Raw genomic sequence first — 23,008 nt, forward strand, 5'->3', positions numbered from 1 at the left:
AACAAAAATTATCATAAGTTTTTCATTTTAGTTTCTAATGGTAATTTTAAATACATCCGATCAAAAAAAAGCTCTCAGCAGCTTCGAAAACAAACTTACGCTGGTAACTTTGCGGTAGATTTGAGCAGCGTTTTGACACTCAGAGTAGGGGTATTCTGAGGTGGCCATTTCTAACATGCACATCCCAAAGGCGTAGACATCCACAGACTCGTCGTAGTGCTCCTCATACATCTCTGGGGCCATGAACTCTGGGGTTCCTGAGAAATTGCAACAGAAAGCAATAATGAACTTTACAGTCACCTGTCCAGAGTGTGGAAGTCTGTTCCCCAATTGTTGAAGTCTCCTTACAAAGACTACCGGTAGTTGAGGTTTTTATTATATTATTATTAAAGGTTTTTAGACTCATGTTTAAAGAAAATTCATAACCCATGTTAAAAGCACAAAATTAAATTTAGAAAACAATGCAAAACAATGTAAGATTTCAAATGAAGAAAAACCTCAATCTCAGCCAGCATGTCAATATGAGCTCTATCCAGTCTGACTATTGGGCTTCAGGAATGGTTTATCTGCAGGTTTCTTGGCAGCCCCACCTGAGACTTTAAAGTGGGTCTGACTCTGTGACTGAAGTGGAGCTCAGCTGGGATAATTCCATGAAGCCATGTGGCTAATTTACTCAATCATATCTCTTATGGCTCCCATCTTCTTTCATAACATGTTACTGAATTCACATAGGACTCAAATTTAGTCTTATTTTCAGCCCATCCCCAATGTTAACCCATTAGCCCACTGATGAACTGTGTGGGGCCCATTCATGTGTTTGCTGGAACAGCTTCCCTCATCAGCCCCATAGACAGCAATTAACTATTGTCTTATTCTCCTTAATAGATTTTTGCAGGATCTAGCAAAACACTGTGTTGGAAGAGAAGGAACACATTTTCCCAGAGGAAATGGCCAGATATTTCATCCTGGAGCCTGCTTTTGATTTGCATGGTAACATCCACGAAGAGACCAAAATGTTGTTGTTTTTTTTTTTGCTCATATCAATATTCAAGCAACATTATTCATGACAGTGCACACACCTGGTGGTTTCTGACTTGGAAGAAACACACACCAGACTCCAAATGTATAACTGATCACTAACCAATGACACTTTTGGCAAAAGAGGCCCTCTTCAGTGTCGCCAGGCCCAGGTCTCCAATTTTGACAGAACCCGTAGGACCAGTGATGAAGATGTTGTCACACTTCAGGTCTCGGTGAATGATGGGAGGGGTCCTGGTGTGGAGGAAGTGGAGGCCTTTGAGAATCTGCCGGCACCAGCTCCTGAGAACTTTGGGCTTCATGACCTTAAACCGCTTCAGATACCTGCAGGAAGAAAGAAAAAATCCTTTTGAAATGTCCTCAATCCGGCAGAGGTTTCTTTAAAGTCCCACTGTGATCATCTTTGTTCATTTTTCAAAGCAGTGGACTTTAGGATGATGCCGTTTTTAGGCTAAATCCAAAACCTTCATCATTTTCTAGGATGTAGTTTCTGCAGAGCGTTAGAAATTCTCCTCTGAGTTGTAGGCAGGACTGTTGGCACTGAGCAAGCCCGTCCCCTCTTCCTGTCACCCATAACTGAGCTATCTGTGTTACGCGCTCTCCTGCTGGCTTACAACCCCTCCCACTAAACTAAAAAGGTCTATATTCTGCTTTTCCTAAGTATATGTGATCATATATTACCTTTGGCATACTAGAGAACTTTTTTTAATGAAATTTTAGTTATTTTTGCAGCTCATTTTCCTGCCAAGAAGTAAGACGACTCGATCTCTGAGGCTCCACCTTTCTCTCCTTTTGGGTGCCGCCCATTTCATGACGTCAGCCTATAGCCGGCCTCGGCAGCGTGTCTGGGTTTCCCCCAAGAAAATAAACAACATCCAACTTTTTGCAAAGATGGATGTGCGTGTTGTGGATATAAAAGGAAAGCGTTTTTTCTGATCACAGCTAGCTCTGTGGAGAAAGTGGGCGTGTGTGTTAGCCTGTGGGCGGGGCTGACAGCGCAGACTCTTCCTGGAAGGGGCGGTCCCTCATTTATCTATGTCAGCTTGTAAGAACCCGCTCAGTTTTGTAGATTGGGAGGGGCTGGTGCTCAGAGAGCAGGTTTTTAGAGAATACTCTGAAATGTGTTAACGGATCAAAATATCCCTTTGGGGTTGTGTTTTGTAAGGAATTAACATTATAATCCACTGAAAAGATCAAAGAGTTTATTTTGGATGATATAGTTTCTTTAACACTACCAGTGTACATAAAATGGTGAGATAATGTAGCTATCTAGAGGAGGAAAACAAAGTTTACATGAATCTGGAAGTGGATGCATCAGAATGGAGCAGAGCACGGAGCTTGTGGCCCGTCGATTGTAGTTTGCCCATAACCACTATATCCTTTGCATTGTCTCATCTGATCCTGATTCGCCACAATTGAATAAAGAAATACTCAGAAATGCAAATCTGAGCTTAATTTTCTTTACATATGTCCATCATCCTCAGAAAAATGGCACAAGAAAAAATCTAAAACACTAAATATTCCTTTTCTTTGGAGTAAATCTTTAAGGACAGAGTAAATAAAAACCAATATGATACTTCCAGTTCATTCAGGCATGTCTTCCTTGGCAATGACTTTAAGTATAGTTACTTTTTACTCTAAAATAAAAAGCAGCATTACATTGTCCCTACATTTTTTTGACTGTTTTTGTTATATTTTGTCATGAAGAACCAAGTACAATTCGCTAAATATGCATTATACATATAGGATAAATATTAAAAGATAACTTACTATTGTTTCTACATTTGAATGAGTAAAGAAGTGGATTAGGTTCATAAAATGCAATAATAATAGATATTTTTGTGAAAAAGTCAATGCTGATGCTCACGTTTTCAGTGTCCCTGAGGTCATTAACTCCGTCACCAGAACAATGCACTTCTTTCCTTTCACAGGAGATTCCCAGAAGTCATAAAAGCGAACAATGTTGGGGTGTTGCAGAGCCTTCAGCATTTCGGCCTCCTCCTTGAATCTCTGCCTCTCAACTTTGGACAGCTTTCGTTCCTAAGAAAAAGAAAACAGATCATTTTTTAGCTTTTCCAGTAGACAGCATCAATATTTGAAAAGGTTGTGACAGGCTGATCGTGATTTTTTAAGTTTTTCCTTTTTAAAAGTGTATCAGTAAAGCTACAGCAGGCCTTCTGGGTTCTGATAGTTTGCTGGAGGCTCATGTTTGGAGTCAACACAGCTTTGGCATTTTAGGAGGGAAAAGCATGGGGTTCTGGACCCTTTACTCTCTGCTTTCCAGAGTCACACTAAAACAGGTATTTGTTTATTACCGCACACGTGCTCAGCAGCATTAACCAGCTAACATGAGAACAATCATGCAAATGTGCACATACAAGTTCAATGTTTTGGCTGTGGCTTCCCTGAAGGACTGTTGTAAAAAAAGACGTAATAAAGGTGACGGCAAACAACCGCCACATTGCTGTTTCTCTGCAGTCAGCAAAGAAGATACAACCAAAAGGATCCAGCAAAACTGTCACAACCAGGGTTTTTTTCTTTTCTGCTGTGTGTCAAAGAACACAGCAGGTCAGTTCTTTTATTTTCTTTTTTACTGTGAGCTACAGTAAAGCGTATGTATGACTAAGGCATTGATTGTTGACTAACATGAGATACTTCAGACACAGGCTAATACATATTTGATGACATCCTGTCTCTGTTAAGCAACCTTCATAATAGTCTGGAACGGTGCAGCTTACCTTCATGTGCACTCTGTTTTACTGTTTCTACTCAAAAGAAAAGGATTTCTACTGTCTTTATTTATCATTGTATTTATCGTTGTCGCGATATCAAGCTGTGCAATATCCATATCGCAAAAGTTGGCGAAAATCGCAATAAATGGTTACCTTAAATGTGCTAAAACCATCGTATTGCAGCTTGAAGTATTTAACAAATCAAATAAATCCATGTATGCATTTGACCAATCGGTTGGACTCCTTTGATGTTAGATGTTTGCCTCCTATGTAGATGAGGGTCATTTGGAGTGTAATTTAAGGTACGTTGACTCTTAATGATATTAAACTGTTGCAGTAAAATGGAAATTATGTTTTTAGGTGTTTAGCTATTTGTTCATGTATCCCAAGTTACATCGTCATCACAATATTGATCACTAATATTGCAAGTTTTTCTCATATCGTGCAGCTCAAAACTGCCACACTGAGATATCATTTTGCAATGCATAACCTGATTTAGAGTACTGACATAACATATAAGCCTCACATAATATGCAATGTCATAAGAGAAAGGCTTTGTTGTTTCTTCGTAAAAAGAGTGGCTCATCTTGCACTGTCCTCAGCTGAACTCTGTCTTTCCCGCTCTGGTCTGTGTCCTGCGGCAGAGGACCGCATCAGCAAGATTCCAGGCTTTTACCCCTGTGGTGTTACCACAGGGGTAAAAGCCTGTGTTACATATTAATTAGTGAGTCACCAGACAAGACAAATAAGGATGAAGCAGCAGTCAGAAATGAGATTCTGCATGGATGGCTTCTTAATTTCATTTAACTAATTTCACTCATCATCAACAGCTGAATAGCTAACCAGACGTGGAAGGAATTTTCCCGATGATCCAAAGCTCTTCACATTGCATTCCTGGATGAGCATGTTTTCTGCTGTCTCATCCTCCTCACAGGGGCGCGCTCAGTCGGCCACGCTGACAGCAGAGTCGCCGCCTTTGCATTACAGCGGCTTTTTTTTTGGTGAGCCAGACGCACAGACACAGTGAAGGGCATGGCCTTATCTTCAGGGACAGAACGGTTGAATCATGACTAGATCTGCCTTAAGAAGCAGTCTGCACTCCACAGAAAGGCAGCTCATGCAATGCTCCACCTTAAAATCTGAATCCCAGATGTTTTAATTGACAAAACACTATAATTTACTACAATTTAGAGATAACAGTTTTTGAGCAATAATCAGGAAATAAATACATGTCAAAATGTTGTTTTTTTGTTTCTCATAAAGTCTTTGTGGGATTTATTTTGAAGGGTTGATGTTTTCCAGAAATTCTCCTGTCGTTTGGAAATCTGTGCTATTGCTGATTGAAGGCGTAAGACAAACAAAACGTAATGCTGATTAAACCCTGCAGAGTCGGAAAGTGATTTAGTAGGGGCTTCCATTTTTGTCCGTTGTTCCCTTGAGCCTGACGCAGCAAGCCTGGATTCTGCAAAGACAACCTGTCTGGAGCTGTGCCATCAAGTAATGCTTCAAGCTTAACAAACATTTGACTTTCCCTCGTTTTTTTACTCATTTACAAAACTCCAAACAGGAATCCTTTAAATTGTGGACTCTGTGTTTTAGCCCGCGTGTTTTTTTCTGAATTGACTTGCTGAAGTTTCATTGAGGACTTTACATCTCCGTGGAGCTTCATCACATTTGTGCGGCGCAGCTCGTCACATTCTGAAAGGGCATCCGGTGTCTACCGGGCTGTCTGCAGACTAATCTGTGAATCACATGGAATAGCATCCACGCTAATCGTTAGATTATCACGCGCACAGATTAGCGGTGCAGATGCAGCAGGCTGACGCTGGCACTAAAGCAGTTCAGCTGCTGGAGTCTGAAAATGTTTGACTCACGAGTTACTCCGTCCATTCCAGGCCGTCAGCCATAATAATAACACTAAAGGGAAATGAAAACACATCACAGCTGATCAGTTAGTTTGTAGCTCATGACCGTGTTTTGAAAATGACCTGCTGACTCAGTTTGAATGGTAAAAAGGCTCCTTTAGCTGATCTGATGTTTATGGACCAGCTGAAGGCAGGTGGACGCTAACCAGAACGTTTGTGCACGTCGCCCTGCCTGCCACCCCATCAAGCGGGGATAGGCTCCAGCAACATCGTGGCACATGGCTAACATTTGTGATGAAAACATCCTTATTGATTGGTCAAGCGGATCACTCCTTTTTGGAGCCGACTGGTTTTAGGTTTTTGTTACCATCAACAGAAAAAATAAAGGCTTAAACTTTTTTCCAAAAGACAAACACCGGAACCACAACCAACCTGCAGCTCGCACCACGCTACCTCCACCCAGGTGTCGGTGTCCAGACCTTTGTAGACCGTCTTGAAAGACCCTCTTCCCAGCTCGATGTCGAACTTGAGGAAGCGCCCTCCGGGTGAGGTGGACACCGCCTTCATCCCTGGCTCCTCTTCGTTCTCGTCGCTGCCAGCTTTACCTGTAACATCTGCGGGCGCCGCCTCCTGCTCGGACTCGCTCTGGCGGTCGGATTTCCTTTCCTCTGCGCTCGCGGTCTCCGCGCTCCCCTTCGGATCCGCCGGGCTCCCGGTGCGGGAGGTCTCCAGGAGGAGGCAGGTTCCGTGCAGCGCGCGGGTGCGGCTTCTCCTGTCGACGATGGAGCGCAGGTCGATGCTGAGCGCCGGGCTGCTGCTGATGAACTCGGCGGTGTCCACGGCGGGCTCGTCTGGCTCCGACACCCACAAACTCCGGCGGATGAACCTGCGGCGGGCCAGCCCCTGGTACTCGGTGGAGGGGTACGAGCTGGGGTCGCTGGCCCCCCGCAGCGCTGCGCTCTGGAGGTTGACATTGTGGTCTTTCCCGTTCTCATACACGGGCCTGCAGGCGTTCGCGTTGATGTCAGACTCTAAATTAGGAGCGGAGGAGAACGTGGATCCCAGAGGCGGGTCTTTGCTACAGATATCCGCTGTATTCATCTCTGGAGAAAAGTCAAACCCTTCCCGGTGACATTGCGCGGGGAGAGTTACCTGCAACACTCGCAGTGACGCAGTTCTCCAGCTCAGGATGTATGGCCTAACACCCCCAGATTGTTTAGGTCAGAGCTCGTCCAATCAAAGCGCTCATCTCGGAGGGCGCTCGCGCTGGTCATCACTGCTGCCGCCTCGCGCCCCGGCCCACCTGACTGCAGCGCAGCGCGTAGCTCCTCTTGAAAAATCGTCCACGGTCAGGACGCACTGCGCTGCAGCCAATCCCAGAGAACACTTCTCATCGATCAGGACTCGCGAAATCCACCGGAGGAGTTCTCCCTGAAGTGTGAGCTCAGCATGATTTCCCCAAACCGTCCGTTTCTATGACACACGTTCCCTTCTCCGGTGCGCCTTCCCGCGCACGCAGAGCTACGCTTATCAGATTAATGCGGCACACTGCGCCCTCACGATCGCGCAGCTCGTCCTCCAGCCGACCCGCCCGCTGTCTTCTTAGATTGCATCCCTTTGCAGGAGGTTTGGGGAATCTGGAAGCGGTCTCGTGGCACAACCCACGCCCATAGCAACACCACGCATCCAATAACTCGGTACGCTTCTGGCTGCCTCCTCTGACAGAGGCTGCGCGAGCGCGCTGCTGTCATCATGACGCGCGGAGACGCGCAGCCGCACGGGGACGCACGAAATCCCACCTGAGATCCTCTTTCCTTCCCGGGGGGGTTGGCTGACAAACGCAAATATAGACCCTGTTTGATCCTTCTTTCTTATTGTTGGAGGATCTGATGGGAGGTCAGAGGTCAAGAAGAAACAAAGCGCCTTCAGTCATGAAAAATGTGTCCAATTAGATTTTTTTAGGTAAGTTCACAAACTTTAATGTTTTTACTTTTAAAACAGATATTCAAAATTTCATCCAGTAGTTTTTGCAGAAAATGTGTCCTAACATCTGAAAATTCAAGTTTTACCAAATAAAAAATAAGTTGAGGTGAAAATGTGTCACAAAAAGTTTCATCTGAGCAAGAAGCTTGACAAGAAGGTTTATACAATTTAAAACGCAAGCACGTTTTTTATTTTGCTTGCTTGATTGATTGATTGAGAAACTGACTGACATTGATTGATTGACATATTTGGGGATTGAGATAAAAACAACACGAGACCCACGTGTAGATATATTTACTGTACAAACATTATTGTCAGAAAGAAACTCAAATACAAACCAAATGGATTTAATAATTCACATTTAATTTAAAAGCTATAAAACATGGCAAAACGTGATACTAAAAAGTAACTTCAGCTTCCGTCCTTCTTTTAAATGAAATGGTTGCTTTTCCAAATGATTTTTCTAATAGATACAGTTGTAACAATAGAAAAGTGCAATAGAATAGGATAGAACTTTATTTATTCTACTAAGGGGAAATTACCTTGTTACCATAGCTATATAAAAAATAGCAAATAGATTATAAATAACACTAAAAATACAGTTGAAAATTAAGTACAACAATAATAATTGTCCAGTTTGTGATGTTGCAATTTAAAATACATTGTTAAACATTTTGTAATGTGTACATCTTCAGTAAGATTTTACTTGACTGTATTCCTTTAATATTAATAGTTACAGTTCATTACCAAAAATGTGCAACTTAATTTCAAGTGTTATAAATTGTAGAATTAATCTGGTTTTTAAGCAATTCTTTACTGTACTGTCTGAGAATTGTAATGCATATTGTGTTTTTAGGCTACTTTCAGGAGAAGTTAAACAAAGGGAGGGAAAAATACTTTGAAATATTTTACATTAAGTTGAGAAGCTGTGTTGTTTAGTACTTATTACTTTCATACTTATTACCAATGCAACTATTTTGCAGGTAAGAATTTGGTTTCAGAAAAAAAAGAAGAAAAACCCCTCTGTCCTGTCAGGTCATAGAACATAAAATATACTAATAATTCCTGGGTCCGTATGCCCTGAAAAAACAGATGTTTTAGAGGAAAAGTCCAAAGCGCTGATGAATTTTATCCATCTTCAGAACTCACTTAATCCCTTTTCAAGGTCATGGAGTTGTTGGAGCCCACCCAGCTGTTGGGTGAAGACAGGTTACACCCTGAACAGGTCCCCAGACTGTTGCAGAGCCGCACACTCACATGCACATCGAGGGCAGTCATCAGTTAACCAAGGAAGCATGTTTTTGGACTGTGGGAGGAAGCCGGAGAAAATCCACTCATGAATAATAAGAACATGCAAGCTCCACACAGAAAGCTGGGATTTGAATCAGGATCTTCTGGCTATGAGGCAAGGATGCTAACCACTACACCTGATGAATTTAACATAGCAAGAACATTTCAATCAGAAGAAATGTGATTTTCACTTGGCAAAAGATGGCGGAGAAGAGGTGGAAAAACACTTCGAGTTCTGAAAAATGCTCCCTGGTTCCTCTGTGATGGCCTCAATAAGTGACAAATCTTTTTAAAAACATTTTTAACCTAAAGATGAACCAATAAAAACATTTCATGTTTCAAGTTCCACTGCAATGTTCACACTGTCTGATCAAATGTTGCCATCTGTAAAGTCTGAGTATCTGTGAACAACTGTTATAAACTCTTAAACTGCAGTTTCTGTGCGTCATAAAGTTTGTATTATTTTAGAGTTTGATTCTATAATGATTTTTCAGGAAAACTGTGTAGTTATCACTTCACACAGAGCATCAGCTCAGGCTGTTGTCATTTCTGTGACTTCTACCTGAATGCGCACCAAAACCACTCACCACAAAGACAGCTTCTTCCCCCAAGCTGTCACTCTGATGAACTCCTTTTTTCTTTTTTTTCTTTTTTTCTTTTTCTTTTTTTTACTTGTCCTGTCCAACAGCTGGGCAGACAGATGAGAGCTGAGGGCCTCTTGTGTTGGACATATTTTACCTTAACAACAGGGGTTATTAATCTTCAGACAAACCAAAGGTATGTCTGAATAAACCCCTTTTGTAATTGAGGCCAAACTTTATTAATTTCAATCATGTCTGAAAATCTTTGGTGTTGGACCGGACGGAAAAGGAAAGAGGGGAAGAAGAGAGAGGGACGTGAGAGAGAGGGGGGGTAGGGGGTGATAATAGGAGGGGAAGGGGGATAAGACCATGAAGCAGCATAAAGCAACAAGTTTACTGGTTGTTAATCATTATGGTAAGGTTCAAATGTAGTAAAAAAATAAAATAAAATAAAAAGGGGGCGGAGCCTGTCCACACACACACTCAAATGTTATAAACACACCTGCTAGCTGCAAAAATGTCCACATGTCAACATGTACACAATACAGATAGTGTTCACACACGCATACCTATGCCTTAAAACCAACTAGTGTGAAATATTTCAGTCATTCAATCATGCAAGCTATTAGTGCAAAGGTGAGCTAACACCAGTGCTCAGGTGAGTGTTTATGTTCTTCTAAAATGGATGGTGGAACGTGAAAAGAAGGAGGGAGAGTGCCCAGCCATCCCCACCCCAAGACCCCCACCGCAGCAGCAGCGGCAGCCGGAATCCCCCCAACGCCACACGGGAACCGGCAGGATACAACCGCCGCCTGGGCGACCAAGACCGCCACCCAGGCCAGGGCCAGCAGGGCCGCCGCGAGGCCCCCAGAGCCAGAGAGCAGGGAGGCGCAGAGGGAAAGAGAGCGCCGCCCCAGCCCAACCAGGAGAGCAGCCCCCCCGCCGCGCCGGGAGAACCCAATGCAGGGCCCCACCGGAGAAGGACGCCCACAGCCCCAAACGAGCACCCCACCACCACCCAGGAGTTCCGGGCATCCCCCCGCCCCAACCCCAGATACGAGCCAGGACCCCCCAAGGGAGACCCGCTCCGCACTCCAGGCAGCCATCCGCCCGGCCCACGGTCGGTCCAGGGAGGAGCGAGGCAGGGGCCCGCCGCCCCCGCCCAGGAGGGGGGAACCCCGGGGAAAAAAGAGGGCCCACAAGGGCTCTGATGAACTCCTGACTCCGGTCCACTCAAGAACACTGAAAAATCACAGAAACTGTCAAACTGGAACTACTGCTGCTGCATTTATGAATTTTTTATTTCATTTCATTTCTTTATTTAGTTATGTTTATTTATTTATACAGCTACCTTATGTCTACCTTCTTTGTATTATTTATCCTTTGGTTTGTCTTACACCTCACACTTTCTATACCTTGCTAGTTTGCACGAGAGCACAAGTAACTGTAGACAAATTCCCTGTACATGCGCTGTACTCGGCCAATAAAGCTGATTCTGATTCTGAATTCCTGCTGGAACAAAAGCTGAATTGTGCTGCGTGCAGTAACGCCGCTTGTCCGCTAGATGGCAGCAAAACCACGCCGCTCGTCGTGTGACGGAAGTTCAGAGAAAAATCCTGTTTTAACGACCCGCTGGAGTAGATCTGCGCTTTTTGTGAGCTGTGGTGGAGTGAGAAGCATCGATTGAGAGTGCTCCGCTCTTGTAATACTTCCTCCATCAGCTTGTGGTTGTTTAAAGTCCCGGTCGGTGTTGGCAGCGGACCCCCCCTCCCCACCTCGGCTCGGATCACCGGGACTCATAATACAGCCTCGGTCCCCTCGGTGCCTGTGTTGGCGCGGGCAGCGCCCTGTTGGAAGTCCCGTTTCAGTCCACGCGCAGACAGGACGCGGCGTCCGTGGACATGGAAATGAACGGCGATGCTGGAGAGACGGAGGTAAGAGAATCTGGGGGTTCGAGTCTGCTGGAAAAGCGGCGAGGTTGTTTTTGCCCCATCGCCAAGTCATGCGTAATTTCCACGGAGAAAGCGCCCGGCGGCAGAGGAACATGTTTCCATCCTCCACATGCCTCAGTTGGATTAGCGTTGGATCTACAGATCTTATTTACTATTGTTTGTTTGGAATCGCGGGTTTCCTTCTGCGTTAATGATCCAGAGCTTCAGCGCTCAAAGAGCCAACCAGCCATCCAGCTCGATTCTCACTGACCACAACGCTGGAGAAGGCAAACAATCTGAATTCATCCTTTAGAGAAACAAGACACTGATTTGTATTTATTGTTGCTATGATTAATAAAAATTATTAATTATAAATGAAATATAAAACGTAAAGAGAAAAGAGACCCCCCCCCCGCCCTCCAAAGTATGAAATACTTATTTGGCATAGGTTTACATGACTTCTTTCAAAATAAAGAACGCCCCCCCCCCCCCCCCCCCCGTGTCATATGGGATCATGTCAAAGCAGCAAATGTAGTGTAAACATGTATTTTCCCGTTTGTGGTGAATCTCAACCAGAAAATCACACATTTCATAAACCTTCACTGTATTTCTTGAACCATAAAGCACATTTTAAATCCTTGAAATTGTTTAAAAAGAGAAAATCGGCCTCCGGTGTGCCTTCAGTTTGAATTCTGTTTGTGTTAAGTGACCTCCTGTTCATTTTCTGTGGTAAACGGTGCCAAAAATCTGTCAAATTACGTTAGTTAGACTCCCTTCAACTGTTTGTGAATGAAGTTATTTATTTATTTATTTATTTTTTTCAATGGAGGGACAAAAGAGCCACATGTGGCTCTGGAACCTCAGGTTGCAGACCGCTGATCCAGAGGCTCAGATTTCAACCGGCTATATAGTAAAAGACAACTAGAAAGCGCTCAGGTGACCCACAGACACTTTATGATCCACAGCCTTACAGCTGTACGACAAAGACAAAAAGATGTTTTCATACATTTCAGGGGAACCAGCAATCAATGTGTTACAACTAACTAACTAACTAAAATGAAGAAAAACGATCACTTTCAAGCTCAGGTTTTTAAGTTTTTTTTATTATCATCAATAAATATTGATTTCTTTACAAAAAAAATGTTTATATTAAACCAGGGATTTAAGCTCAACATTAAAGTTAAAACCTGGGATTTTTGCAATAAAGGCTAATAGAAGAGTTGAGAAAATACAAGAACGAATAAAACAATGGATGGTTTGGACAAAAGTTAATTCAATTCTTAGGATTTCTAAAGCCAGCTTTGCTTTTACCACCATCCCACTGTCTCCATGCAGAAATGGCAGCACTTTGAAAACATGAAACATGGTAGAATTCAGTCAGAATAGAGAATCCCACATCCACACACTTCATTTAACTATATTAAATATCCGCTGTTTATTTCTTCTTGTGGCTCAGAAATAACGTTGTTTGGAAAATGAAAGGAAGACAGGTTGGAACCTTTGCTGACAGTGATGGTATCATCCTAACACGTTTTTCACCAAAAACTACAGTTTTATGGCTAAATGAATCCATGGATTTGATGAATAAGCCCTTCATTATTTCAATGTGAAGATTGTTTAAATGTGTCAATTATTTAGAGATGCCATTCAAGGTCTTGGGCTGAAGGGCTGTGATGGATGGATGGATGGATGGATGGATGGATGGATGCATGGATGGATGTGGATGGATGGATGGATGGATGGATGGATGGATGGATGGATGGATGGATGGATGGATGGATGGATGGATACATGGATGGATGGATGCATGGATGGATGGATGGATGGATGGATGGATGGATGGATGGATGGATGGATGGATGGATGGATGGATGGATGGATGGATGGATACATGGATGGATGGATGGATGTGGATGGATGGATGGATGGATGGATGGATGGATGGATGGATGGAAATGTGAATGCATGTCGGCTCCTGTTCTGTGTTTTTACAAAGCACCACAAACGCTTTGAGGAGGAACCTAATTGGAGGCTGAGGTGGATCCGATCTGGGAGTGTAACGGATCCTTTTGACCTTGGTAAACTTACACCGCTTCCCGTCTGCTGCACACCTGTGCACACCTGTGCACCGCACAGGGTCTCTATTGTTGCACAGCTTAGCTCTGCTCAGACCTCCAGCCTTCAGCTCATGAAAGCACGCTGATCCGCGGCGACTTTGAGCTTTTGTTTTTACCAGAAAAGGGGTTTTGGGGTTTATCTGAAGGAGGGAAAGTGTGTTTACCAAGCAGGACCTGGTGCTTAGTTGTTGTCTTGGTGTGTTTGCGTCACAGTAAATGAGGCTTTTCGTTGATCTGGAGCCATCGTGACATTTTGTGACTCGGTCAGAGAAACATGAACTCTGTGACCTGCTTAGTGTTTTGTTTTTCAGTTTCACTTCTGTTAAGTTTTCCCCACAGAATTACCCGTATTACATAACCCCCCCCCCCGCACACACACAGAATATTGTTTGGGTCAGCTTCTAGGGGTTTGGTGAAGTTCCCCTTCTTGGAAGTTCCTCTAAAAGCACTTGAAAGAGTTGTGTCAATGTCAGGGTGTGGAAATTGTTCTTTTTTTTCAATTTTTTTTTTCTCCATCGTTCTTCTACCTAAGTCAGGGTTTCTGTTTGACTTCAGGTCCCGCTGCGGGAGAACCAGAGGGGCCGGTCCCGGCCCCTGAACATGAACCATTACGCCAATAAGAAGAGCGCGGCGGAGAGCATGCTGGACGTGGCTCTGCTCATGGCGAACGCCTCACAGCTGAAGGCGGTGATGGAACAAGGACCCGGCTTCACCTTCTACGTGCCGCTCATCACGCTCATCAGCATCTCCCTCATCCTGCAGATCCTGGTGGGAGTTATGCTCATTTTCATAGGTATGGTTGAAGGTCTTCCCACCAGAAACAAAGCTTTGGGTGACACGTCCTACTCCGGCCTGTCATTAATGTCATTGTGGCCTACAGCAGCAGTCACTGACTGCAAGGACCAGATTGTTTTTGCAACGACGGTCAAACACTCAAAATAAAGGTTCAAAACGTCAAAAAAAAACACGTCAAAATGCCCAAAGAGGAGGTTGAAAGTCGTCAAAAGCACAACATGACATAACCCGTTTGTAACACAACAAAAATCACACAACGCCACCGTGAAAACGTCCAAATTGTTATCGTACAAATGACGAATGAAATCACAAAAAGGTTCAAAAAGTCATCAAAGGACAGGTATAAGCCCAAAAAACATGATGGTAAAAGAAAAGCTGCACTGAAAGACATCGACCATCCGAACCGCACTAGCTTGTGGATTTTCTATCAACTCATCACATGCACCTGTTACCAATATGATTATCTTAAGCAAAGTGTTTTCCGAGTCAGTTGACGGTGCTGATCGCAATGCTAGCACTTTTAGCAACACGGAGCTCAGTTAGCCGTACAGAAAGAGAAAGAGGAGTTAGACGTGAGAACTGGCTGCTCAGCATGTGGGTTTGGGTCAAAGGTGGGTGTTAAGAGTTGCGCTGGGGCCTAGACCCGGGCAGCAAGGTGCTGCCTCTTCACACCACCGGGCAGTGGTGCGTACAGGCAGGCAGGGAGGGGGGTTGGCGTGCAGAGGTGGGCATCGAGGGCGGGTAGCGCCTGCGGGCCATTCAACGCCGCTTGTGGCTTTAATTTTTATTTAATTTTAAAGGGAAAAAAATAAAAAGATCAAATAAACTGATCAGATGTCCACTTCATTCATGACATTAAACCGGGCTGTGACCTGAAGAAGGTCAGAGACCACAGCGTAACCCTTGTGCTCTTAGATGACCCCACCCTTACACTGACGTGTTCTCCCTACCATGACAAAGGTGGATAAAGGTGGAAAGATTTCATTTAATCCATGGACACCAGTGAAGATCACAAATCATTGAAGAAAAAAGGTTCAGAGCTCTGTCTAGTGGGTCTAAATGACCCAACTCCCAATGTTAAAGTGCCTAGGATAGCACAAGGGTTAAGGGAATCCAGGAATTTGTGCAAACAGAAGTGTTCAGCGCCACAGAAAAGACCTTTGGAGCCTACGCTATGAAACATTCATGTCAGTGCACATTAAGTAAGAAGTGGGGAAAACACGTTACCCTGATGAATTCCTATCTTTTCTGACGGCATTGGACGTCAACCAGTGACCAGAACAGTTGTTAATGATTGCAGCTCTGTGGATTTTCTGAGTCAAAGTGTCTCATGCATTAAAAGCCAACTTTACTTCCTGTTTCTGAACTTCTGGAGGTCATTGGCGGTGTCAGCTTCCCTAAAAACTGCAGAGAGGGTGTTCCGGAAGTGTGGGTTTTGGGTCAAACGCATTTATCTCTGACTTCTATTTGACCGCATAATGAATCAGTAATGATTGATTAAAATGAAAGATCGAGAAGAGGAGGGCCAAATACAAGAACCAACGACACAGCGGGGATGTGATGCATTCAGGAACATGCTGAACGCCGTCCTTGAACATGCGTGTAGCCCACAGTGTTCACACTAGACTAGGAGGGAGGGGCCTCTTCTTTTTCTTGCTAATCTCCCACGTCTTTTTCCAGGATTTTTTCTCTCACGGCTCCATCCTGATTTATGAAAAACTTGGTGTCATATCATTCTGGCCAGACACAAACCTCCATGATGGATTTTCAAACGTTCGGTGAACTATTGACGCCATCAATAGGTCACCGGCAAGTCCGAGTCCCCGACTGGTCAAAGTTGAACTCGGCTTAGCTTCCAGCGCGCGTTCAATGGCTGCGCCTTTATCACGTAGAGCCTGAAAACGGTCGTAAAAATGTACGTGGCGACGCGTGAATAGGAGTGTTTTGAAAGCTGAAGCATGAAACGTGCAGTTAACCCTTGTGGTATCTTGTGGGGGTCCAGGTGACGTGACGAGCAAATGCGCCAAAACATTAACAATTGTAAAAAAACAACAACCAAAAAGGATGAATCGCTTTACCACTGATCTGCTGTAGGTCTACCATCAGTTTTCTTTTTTTGTCAGAAAAAAAAATCTGTTTATGTTTAACTTTCAGATTCTGATATTCGGGTATCTATAAACGAAAAAAAGCACCTTCACACATGCAGGGGGGTAATCAGGGTTTGTAGACCCTTGTTGCTTGGCCACGTCCTCCATGCAGAAGTGGGAAGTCATGGGCCAGCTATGGTGCTTTTCCCTGGAATCTTGGTATGTTCTGACCCAACCATGTGCCTCAGACAATAGTCTATCGCCCCTCTGTCTGCGCTGGACAGCAGCAGCCCATATGAAATGTCATCATATACCGTTTTCAGTGTGTTGCCAGAATTGCTCATTTCCTTAAAAAAGGGGGAAGTTTGGAGCTGAAGTGTGAAGTGTTTTTTCCTCATATGCTGGAGGAGTCTCCTCCCCTTTGGCTGTATCCTTATCTCGTGCTGGCAGAGACAGTGTCACTCGTTGAGCCTCTGCAGGAAGAAAAGCCAGAGTCGCCTCTACTTTGACCTAGTTTGAAAGATTTGTTTTCTGCTCTACTTAAAAGAGAAACTGCATGTAGAAGTGTGACACCTTGATGAAGATAATCATTTACCTAAAGGCAATCCTCTCAGAGGCTGTTAGCTGCTTAATGATTGCCACAAGCCTTCTGTCTTGGCTCTTTGTCGCCCCCTGGCTGCAGTCCCTCCAACTGACGCCGTCTTTGTCTTTGACAGTGAAATGGAACCTGAACGACCAAAGTACACACTACAAGCTGAACGTCATGGAGAACGCCGCCACTGCCTTCGTCTTCATCATAGTGGTAGTCAACGTCTTCATCACGGCCTTCGGGGTGCAGCGGCCCAGCACTAGTTCTTGATTATGCCTTTTTCACCAAGAGCCCCTGCTCGCCAGTTTGACACCTGTCACGTAGCATGGATTATTCATGCAAATAATAAAGAATTTTTATTTATTAAAAGTAATAAACTTTGTGTAAGTCATATGCATTTATAACTGTCTGCTGTTACATGTTTAATTTCTATTTTTTTATATGGAGACAACCAAAGGAAACTTTCAGAAGACATTCAGATTTGTGTTTCTCTGAACAAAGTATGGTGACGAACCACAGCGTTACCATGGACACAAACGTTTACAGTGCCTTAGATGTCCTTTTATGCCATCAGCTGTCTTCCTTCCTTTAAACAGTGATTTATAGCATGGTTTTTGTTTGTGTGTGTTTATCATGAAAAATATTAAAGGAATCATTTAATCTTTTTTGTAGAACTTTATGAAGCATTGTTGCTGCTGTTTATAAATAAATCCAGACAAACTCCAGCGATGGATCCCATTTATTTGACTTTATTTCTAAAACATTTTTTGCAGTTACACAAAGTCTTAGCAAAAATTATTACACAGTGGTACACATGAGTATAAGTATTGGGATAGCAAGTGTACCATAGACCATGTACGTGTAGCAGTGACATGCAGTCGGGTGAGGCTTCCCCTGTATATAACTTAAAAAAGACATAAGTAAACTAAAATGAATATGCTTTTTTAAATTAAAAATAAAATATAAATTTTTAGACATGTCATTCAATCATTACTTTTTTCTGTGTGGGTTTTTGCTAGTTTCCTGTTCAAATACACAAGAAAGCGGTGCCGCCCACACTGACTGGAGCTGCAGCTGATGCATGCGCTTTATTAATTCGGTCTAATTACCTCATTAATTACTTTTTTTAATTTCTTGTCAACTGTCTAATTACATTAGTGCCAGTCGGTGAGTCACTTAGTCTTTTTTATCCGGTAAAAATAGACATACAGTAGGTGGGGTCTGCAGTACCAGAGCCTCCGGGAAGGGGGCGCTGGTGAACCCAGAGAATGTGACACCGCAGCTAAAGAATGAATAGAATTAATGGTAGCGCGTCAAGTGCAGCCTCCTTTAATACGGTTAAGCGTCATTTTCTAAATAGACCACTACGATTCCCAGGAATTTATTTAGACGCGTCTCTGGCAGAGATCTCCATGGAGACAGAGAGACTTTTAAACTGAAGAAAGAAAAGGAAAACTTCTACAAACAGGTTTTCTGTGGGGTTTTTTTTTAGGAGCAGCACATTAACTTCATTTATAAGTAAAAGTTAGTCTATAATAACTATTTTGGTGATTGTTTTTTTCTATTCTACAGTTTGTAAACGGAAATGGAAAATTGTTGAAATAAAATTTTAATCAGCACACTTTAACTGTCGCCAATTAAATGGTGAATGAGCTGCTCTGCTCTGGTCTTTAAAATGTCAGCACTAAAAAATCCAAGATATTTTGCCCTAGAGTAATTTATTGTTCAACATTTCCCCACTATAAAGTATTTCCCTTTGTAAGAATAGGTTTGTTGAACCACACAGTATCTTAATTGTGTTGTTAATTTTTCACATATTTATCACTAAAAAAAGCACTCATATTTTATCTGATTAAGTACAAATCGAATGCAAATTTATTAGACAGCTTTGTCAACAAATACAGCTTGTTGGGTTGACAAAATATTCCTGTTGAACCTAAAATAAGGCGAACATAATCTTTATTTTCACACTAAAACAACCATTTATTATCCCGCAGAGTTTGGGGATTTAACGTCAGCGTCCGCAATTCAACAGAACAAATGTATCATTTCTCTTCCTGCATGACTTCACCCGACCGGAAACGAGGAGCAGACGGGAAAATCCACTCACTTCCGGTCCTTGGTTACACACTGGAAAAAGGCAAACGCGGTTATAAAGTGAAGACACTTTTGGTAGCGGATTGTGGACTCGAGCAGGTCGATGACGTGACATTATCGACAAAAATACACAAACTTTGCTTATTCCATGAAAAACTTGGTTAGAGATGCCACGAAGTAGGTGGCAATGCCTTAACCATATGTGTGTTGCAGGCCAAATGGCCATTTCCATCCTTGTCAAGGGGAGTGCTAACCTTCTCTCCTTTCATACAACACAACTTTGCAATCTGGCGACAGCAGTATATATAGTGGGCGCCACGTAAATCTATTTAACTTATGGTTATGTTTTTAATATTTATTTAGACACACGTTTGCAACCACAAACAACTTGACACTCGTTTGGTGTGGTTAATAGTTCATATTAACAACTCATAAAACCATTTCTTAAACTATTTTCTTTGGGAACGTCCATACCCACAATGCCTTGCGTTTGATCAGCAGGTTTTCATTGGTGAAAAGTATCGCAAACAATTTTATCACTAATAAAACGCGTGTTAAGTTCTCCTTATCCACATAAAATGTCAGATTCTTGTTGATTTTTTCTGATAAACGGGAAAACGTAACAAAACAAACAAACTAGGACGTTCTTTTACATAAAACAATTGTTCTAATGCACTTCCCCTTTTGTCCACAAGATGGTGGCAACGGTCCATAAAAAAGGCGATTGCGGCGTGACTTGGAGGTTGCAGGTTGGCACTTCATGGATATATCAAAACAGTGATTCACATCAAACAAACTGGTACTCGAAAGAACATGAAAAAAATTACTATATGAAACTATCTTCTGTGTACCATACAAGGACTTCTTGAGCTTTTCTTTTCAAACCCAGAGCAGCCATCCCAAGGGCTCGACTTCCCCCAGACAATTTAGCTTCTAAAAGAAAACAAGCCAGTTGTTTTAATCCCGGATTATAGTCTTAATAGATTTTTTTTTAGATAAATACAAAAACCATTTACCGCTGTAGTAGTAGAGTAAAGCAATTCCCACAACAAAGCTGAAACTTCCCAGAAAGAAGAGGGGACCTAGAAGAAAGAATGAAAATAAAAAGTTCCAAAAATGTTTGTACCTTCTGTAGATGTGGGGACAATATAAACCTTTATGATATTTGCAAATGTTGACAGTTTCAGTATTGATTTAGTTCAGACTTTCAAATGTTATAAGCGTGCTGTTTTAGGTACAGAGTGGCATATATAAATTCCTAATACCTCTGTCGTTCAGAACATGACGCTGCTGGATAACAGGTGGAGACGTTAGTGGATCCAAAGAATCTGAAATGTAGAGTAAAAAAACACTGAAATCCACAATTACAAGCATGGAGAGAGAATCCACAGAAACACTGTGTAAAAGCGATGAAAGGTGATATTCTTGGCGGCGAGGCGCTGACCTCTGAGGCGAAGCCGTGTGGGTAAACTGTAGTAAACCTCCTCCACATGCAGGTGCAGGCCTCTGTAAAACTCTCTGCAGGCCTCCTCACCTTTCCCCTGCAGGTGCGTCAGGAGCTCACCTAGACGAACATTTGTCGGCACGTCCAAGTTTCTGAACTAGGAAGACATTTGTGCACTTTTATTGGTTGAATACTATAAATCATCCAACCCATTTTTTCCTGTTTTTCTTTCTTTATTCTAGCATCTTCCACCACTTTTTGCCACTTAACTCCTTCAACAATTGTTCAGCTATTTTAACCATTTAACTATTCAAATGTTCAGCTCTTTCAGCTTTTTCCAGCTATGACTTTTGGTCCTTCAAATCCTTGAACTTTTCTAGATTTACCAGGATTTTTGCCTCCATTGAAAAACATGAGAATCCTTGGTGCAGAAGCTCGCGGGTTCGAGACCCAGCTCTGGCATTTTTCACAAACATCTTTTCAGTTATTGTGCTGTTTTCACTTTATTTATGGTCAACTTTGATCATTTCTTTATTTATTGTGCCAATGATTCCCCTTTAAGTTTAATTTTCATTCAGCTATCAGGCATCAACCCTTCATTTATTTCTGGAAATGCAGCTCCTTCTAGTTTGAATAAACTTAAGTCTCAGATGAAGGTGTTTGCACATGATGAGGTGCTGTTTCCATTCTGTCTCAGGTTAACTTTTGTAACTTTACTGCAAATATTTTTTTCAAAATTTGAACTTCCTGGGGTTTTTTTTTTTTCAATCTTTCTATTTCTGATATTATGTTGTGAATGCATCGTATTAGATGTCCTCACTCTGGTGGCCTCCTTGTCGGTGAGGATCTGCGGGTAGATTCTGTTGAGCTGCAGGATGAGTTTGTCCACCAGCTCAGTGTCCAGCCGCCGGTCAGCTTTCAGGAAGGCGCCGTCCTCCATCAGCTGCTCGCAAAAACTGTCTGGAGAAGAAGGGAGCAGAATAAAGCAGCAGATCTGCGGGTTCGAGCCTTCGTCGGTCCGTGGAACTAACAGCCGGGTGGGTTGTCTACATATTCTTATCTATTGTGGACGTAAAGCAAGACGGAGAAACTACACTACGTCATCATTCTCGTCGCCAAGTTTGTTTCATCCGCCTGTCTGTCAAACGTGTTGGAGAACTTTTGGGAAACATCAAGACTTGGCCGGTTCAGGTGTTTGCGGCGGAGCGAAAACTCCTTTCAAGTCATTTAGACTTCAGTACAAACCGGATCTAGATTTCAACGAATGTTTGAAACCTAAACAGTAGGGTTAATGTCAGGAAAGCAGGTTTTAATTTGTATTTTAGTAAACGAAAGACACAAACCTCCCATTGCGGAGTCCCCTCTGTCCTTTGTTTGGTCCCGCCCTCTGACGTAATCACGCACAGAGTCACGTCGGTTAGCTTGACTGCCCTCCGAGTAGAAAATGTCTTTTTAAAGCGGTTTCTAATAATGATTTTCTTCGTAGCTTAAAGCAAAAAATATTTTCTTTACTCTATAGTACAAAAATATTTGACTGTGGGGTTAAATATAGAATATAATTGAATAGTTGTTGCCATTTACACTGAATTCAAATTCGTTTTTGATGCATTCTTCATTGCACTTCTTGTTAATAAACGTATGGTCTGATGATGTAGCGCCTTGATCCATGAGATCTTAGCTGTTATGTTTTGGCCAAGATTAAAACGATATTTTTTTATCTGAAAAGGTTTAAAAAGTAGTACTCATGAAGTTTATTATATTAAGTGTACAATACTTAAGTAGAAGGATGGCAAGTGTACTACAGACCAAGTAACTGAACACTTCTTTAGACTACATAGTTACATTCATTCATCCATCTTCTTAACCGTTTAGTCCCTTTCAGGGTCACGGGGTTGCCGGAGCCTCTCCCGGCCACTTTGGCGTAGGCAAGGGATACCCTGGACTGGTCGCCAGTCTGTCGCAGGGTAGAATATCCTCAATCACACATCCATTCACTCTCACACCTAGGGACAATTTAGAGTTGCCAATCAACCTATGTAGCATGTTTTTGGACGGTGGGAGGAAGCCAGAGATCCCGGAGAAAACCCACGCATGCACGGGGAGAACATGCAAACTTCACACAGAAAGGTCCCCATTGATGTGTTTTTCAGGTCCCCCAGCCAGGACTTGCTGTGAGGCAAGAGTGCTAACCACTGCGCCACCGTGCAGCCGTGCAGTTACCTTTTAAGTATTTAGATAGCATTTAAAAAGTACACTGTCTCACTTTTTTGTATTTGTACTAGTAGTACACTTAAATAGACTAATTTTGGCTAAATGAAAGTTATAAAAAAATAACACTTTTCCAAACACATTATTCATAACCTCACCTTTACATCCACTGAAATGCCAACACCCATTTTTATGTCAAATTACTTGGATTTTGAAAGTTTTAATAAGTTCTTTTAGAGCAGAGGTATCCA

General features: G+C 42.8%; 3 protein-coding genes and 1 non-coding gene across 18 annotated transcripts in view; 1 reads left to right on the forward strand and 3 right to left on the reverse strand.

Annotated features, from left to right (window-relative positions):
* wnk2 (WNK lysine deficient protein kinase 2) overlaps positions 1–7,355 on the reverse strand; it is a 41,832-nt gene extending 34,477 nt beyond the window's left edge. For all 14 annotated transcript variants that reach the window (XM_078946943.1, XM_078946945.1, XM_078946944.1 and 11 more), the window contains exons 1-4: positions 6,068–7,355; positions 2,906–3,078; positions 1,142–1,362; positions 100–257 (exon numbers count right to left, since the gene is read on the reverse strand). In XM_078946943.1, the coding sequence (XP_078803069.1) occupies positions 100–257; positions 1,142–1,362; positions 2,906–3,078; positions 6,068–6,736 (1,221 nt within the window). In that variant the 5' untranslated portion in view covers positions 6,737–7,355. The remainder of the gene's footprint in view (positions 1–99; positions 258–1,141; positions 1,363–2,905; positions 3,079–6,067) is intronic.
* A 3,717-nt stretch (positions 7,356–11,072) lies between these two features.
* On the forward strand, positions 11,073–17,733 carry ninj1 (ninjurin 1). Its single transcript, XM_023954778.2, has 3 exons — positions 11,073–11,423; positions 14,093–14,330; positions 17,136–17,733. Exons 1-3 carry the CDS (start codon positions 11,391–11,393, stop codon positions 17,276–17,278), a joined length of 414 nt encoding a protein of 137 aa, XP_023810546.1. The 5' UTR covers positions 11,073–11,390; the 3' UTR covers positions 17,279–17,733.
* An 8-nt stretch (positions 17,734–17,741) lies between these two features.
* Positions 17,742–22,029, reverse strand: card19 (caspase recruitment domain family, member 19). Of its 2 annotated transcripts, none has more exons than XM_004068520.5 (6): positions 21,893–22,029; positions 21,370–21,509; positions 20,550–20,706; positions 20,371–20,433; positions 20,122–20,187; positions 17,742–20,038 (listed from the first exon to the last, which is right to left on the reverse strand). In XM_004068520.5, exons 1-6 carry the CDS (start codon positions 21,897–21,899, stop codon positions 19,932–19,934), a joined length of 540 nt encoding a protein of 179 aa, XP_004068568.1. In that variant the 5' UTR covers positions 21,900–22,029; the 3' UTR covers positions 17,742–19,931. The 2 variants fall into 2 exon arrangements, with proteins under 2 accessions (XP_004068568.1, XP_020558734.1); XM_020703075.3 differs by having other exon boundaries at positions 21,370–21,505; positions 21,893–21,964.
* Positions 19,255–19,381, reverse strand: LOC111947485 (U6atac minor spliceosomal RNA). The gene has a single exon (XR_002873340.1). It is a non-coding gene; the product is annotated as a U6atac minor spliceosomal RNA (small nuclear RNA).
* Positions 22,030–23,008: the final 979 nt, after the last annotated feature.

Source organism: Oryzias latipes, chromosome 5 (assembly GCF_053564925.1).
Source record: "Oryzias latipes strain Hd-rR chromosome 5, Olatipes_Hd-rR_3.1".
Lineage (NCBI taxonomy): Eukaryota > Metazoa > Chordata > Actinopteri > Beloniformes > Adrianichthyidae > Oryzias > Oryzias latipes.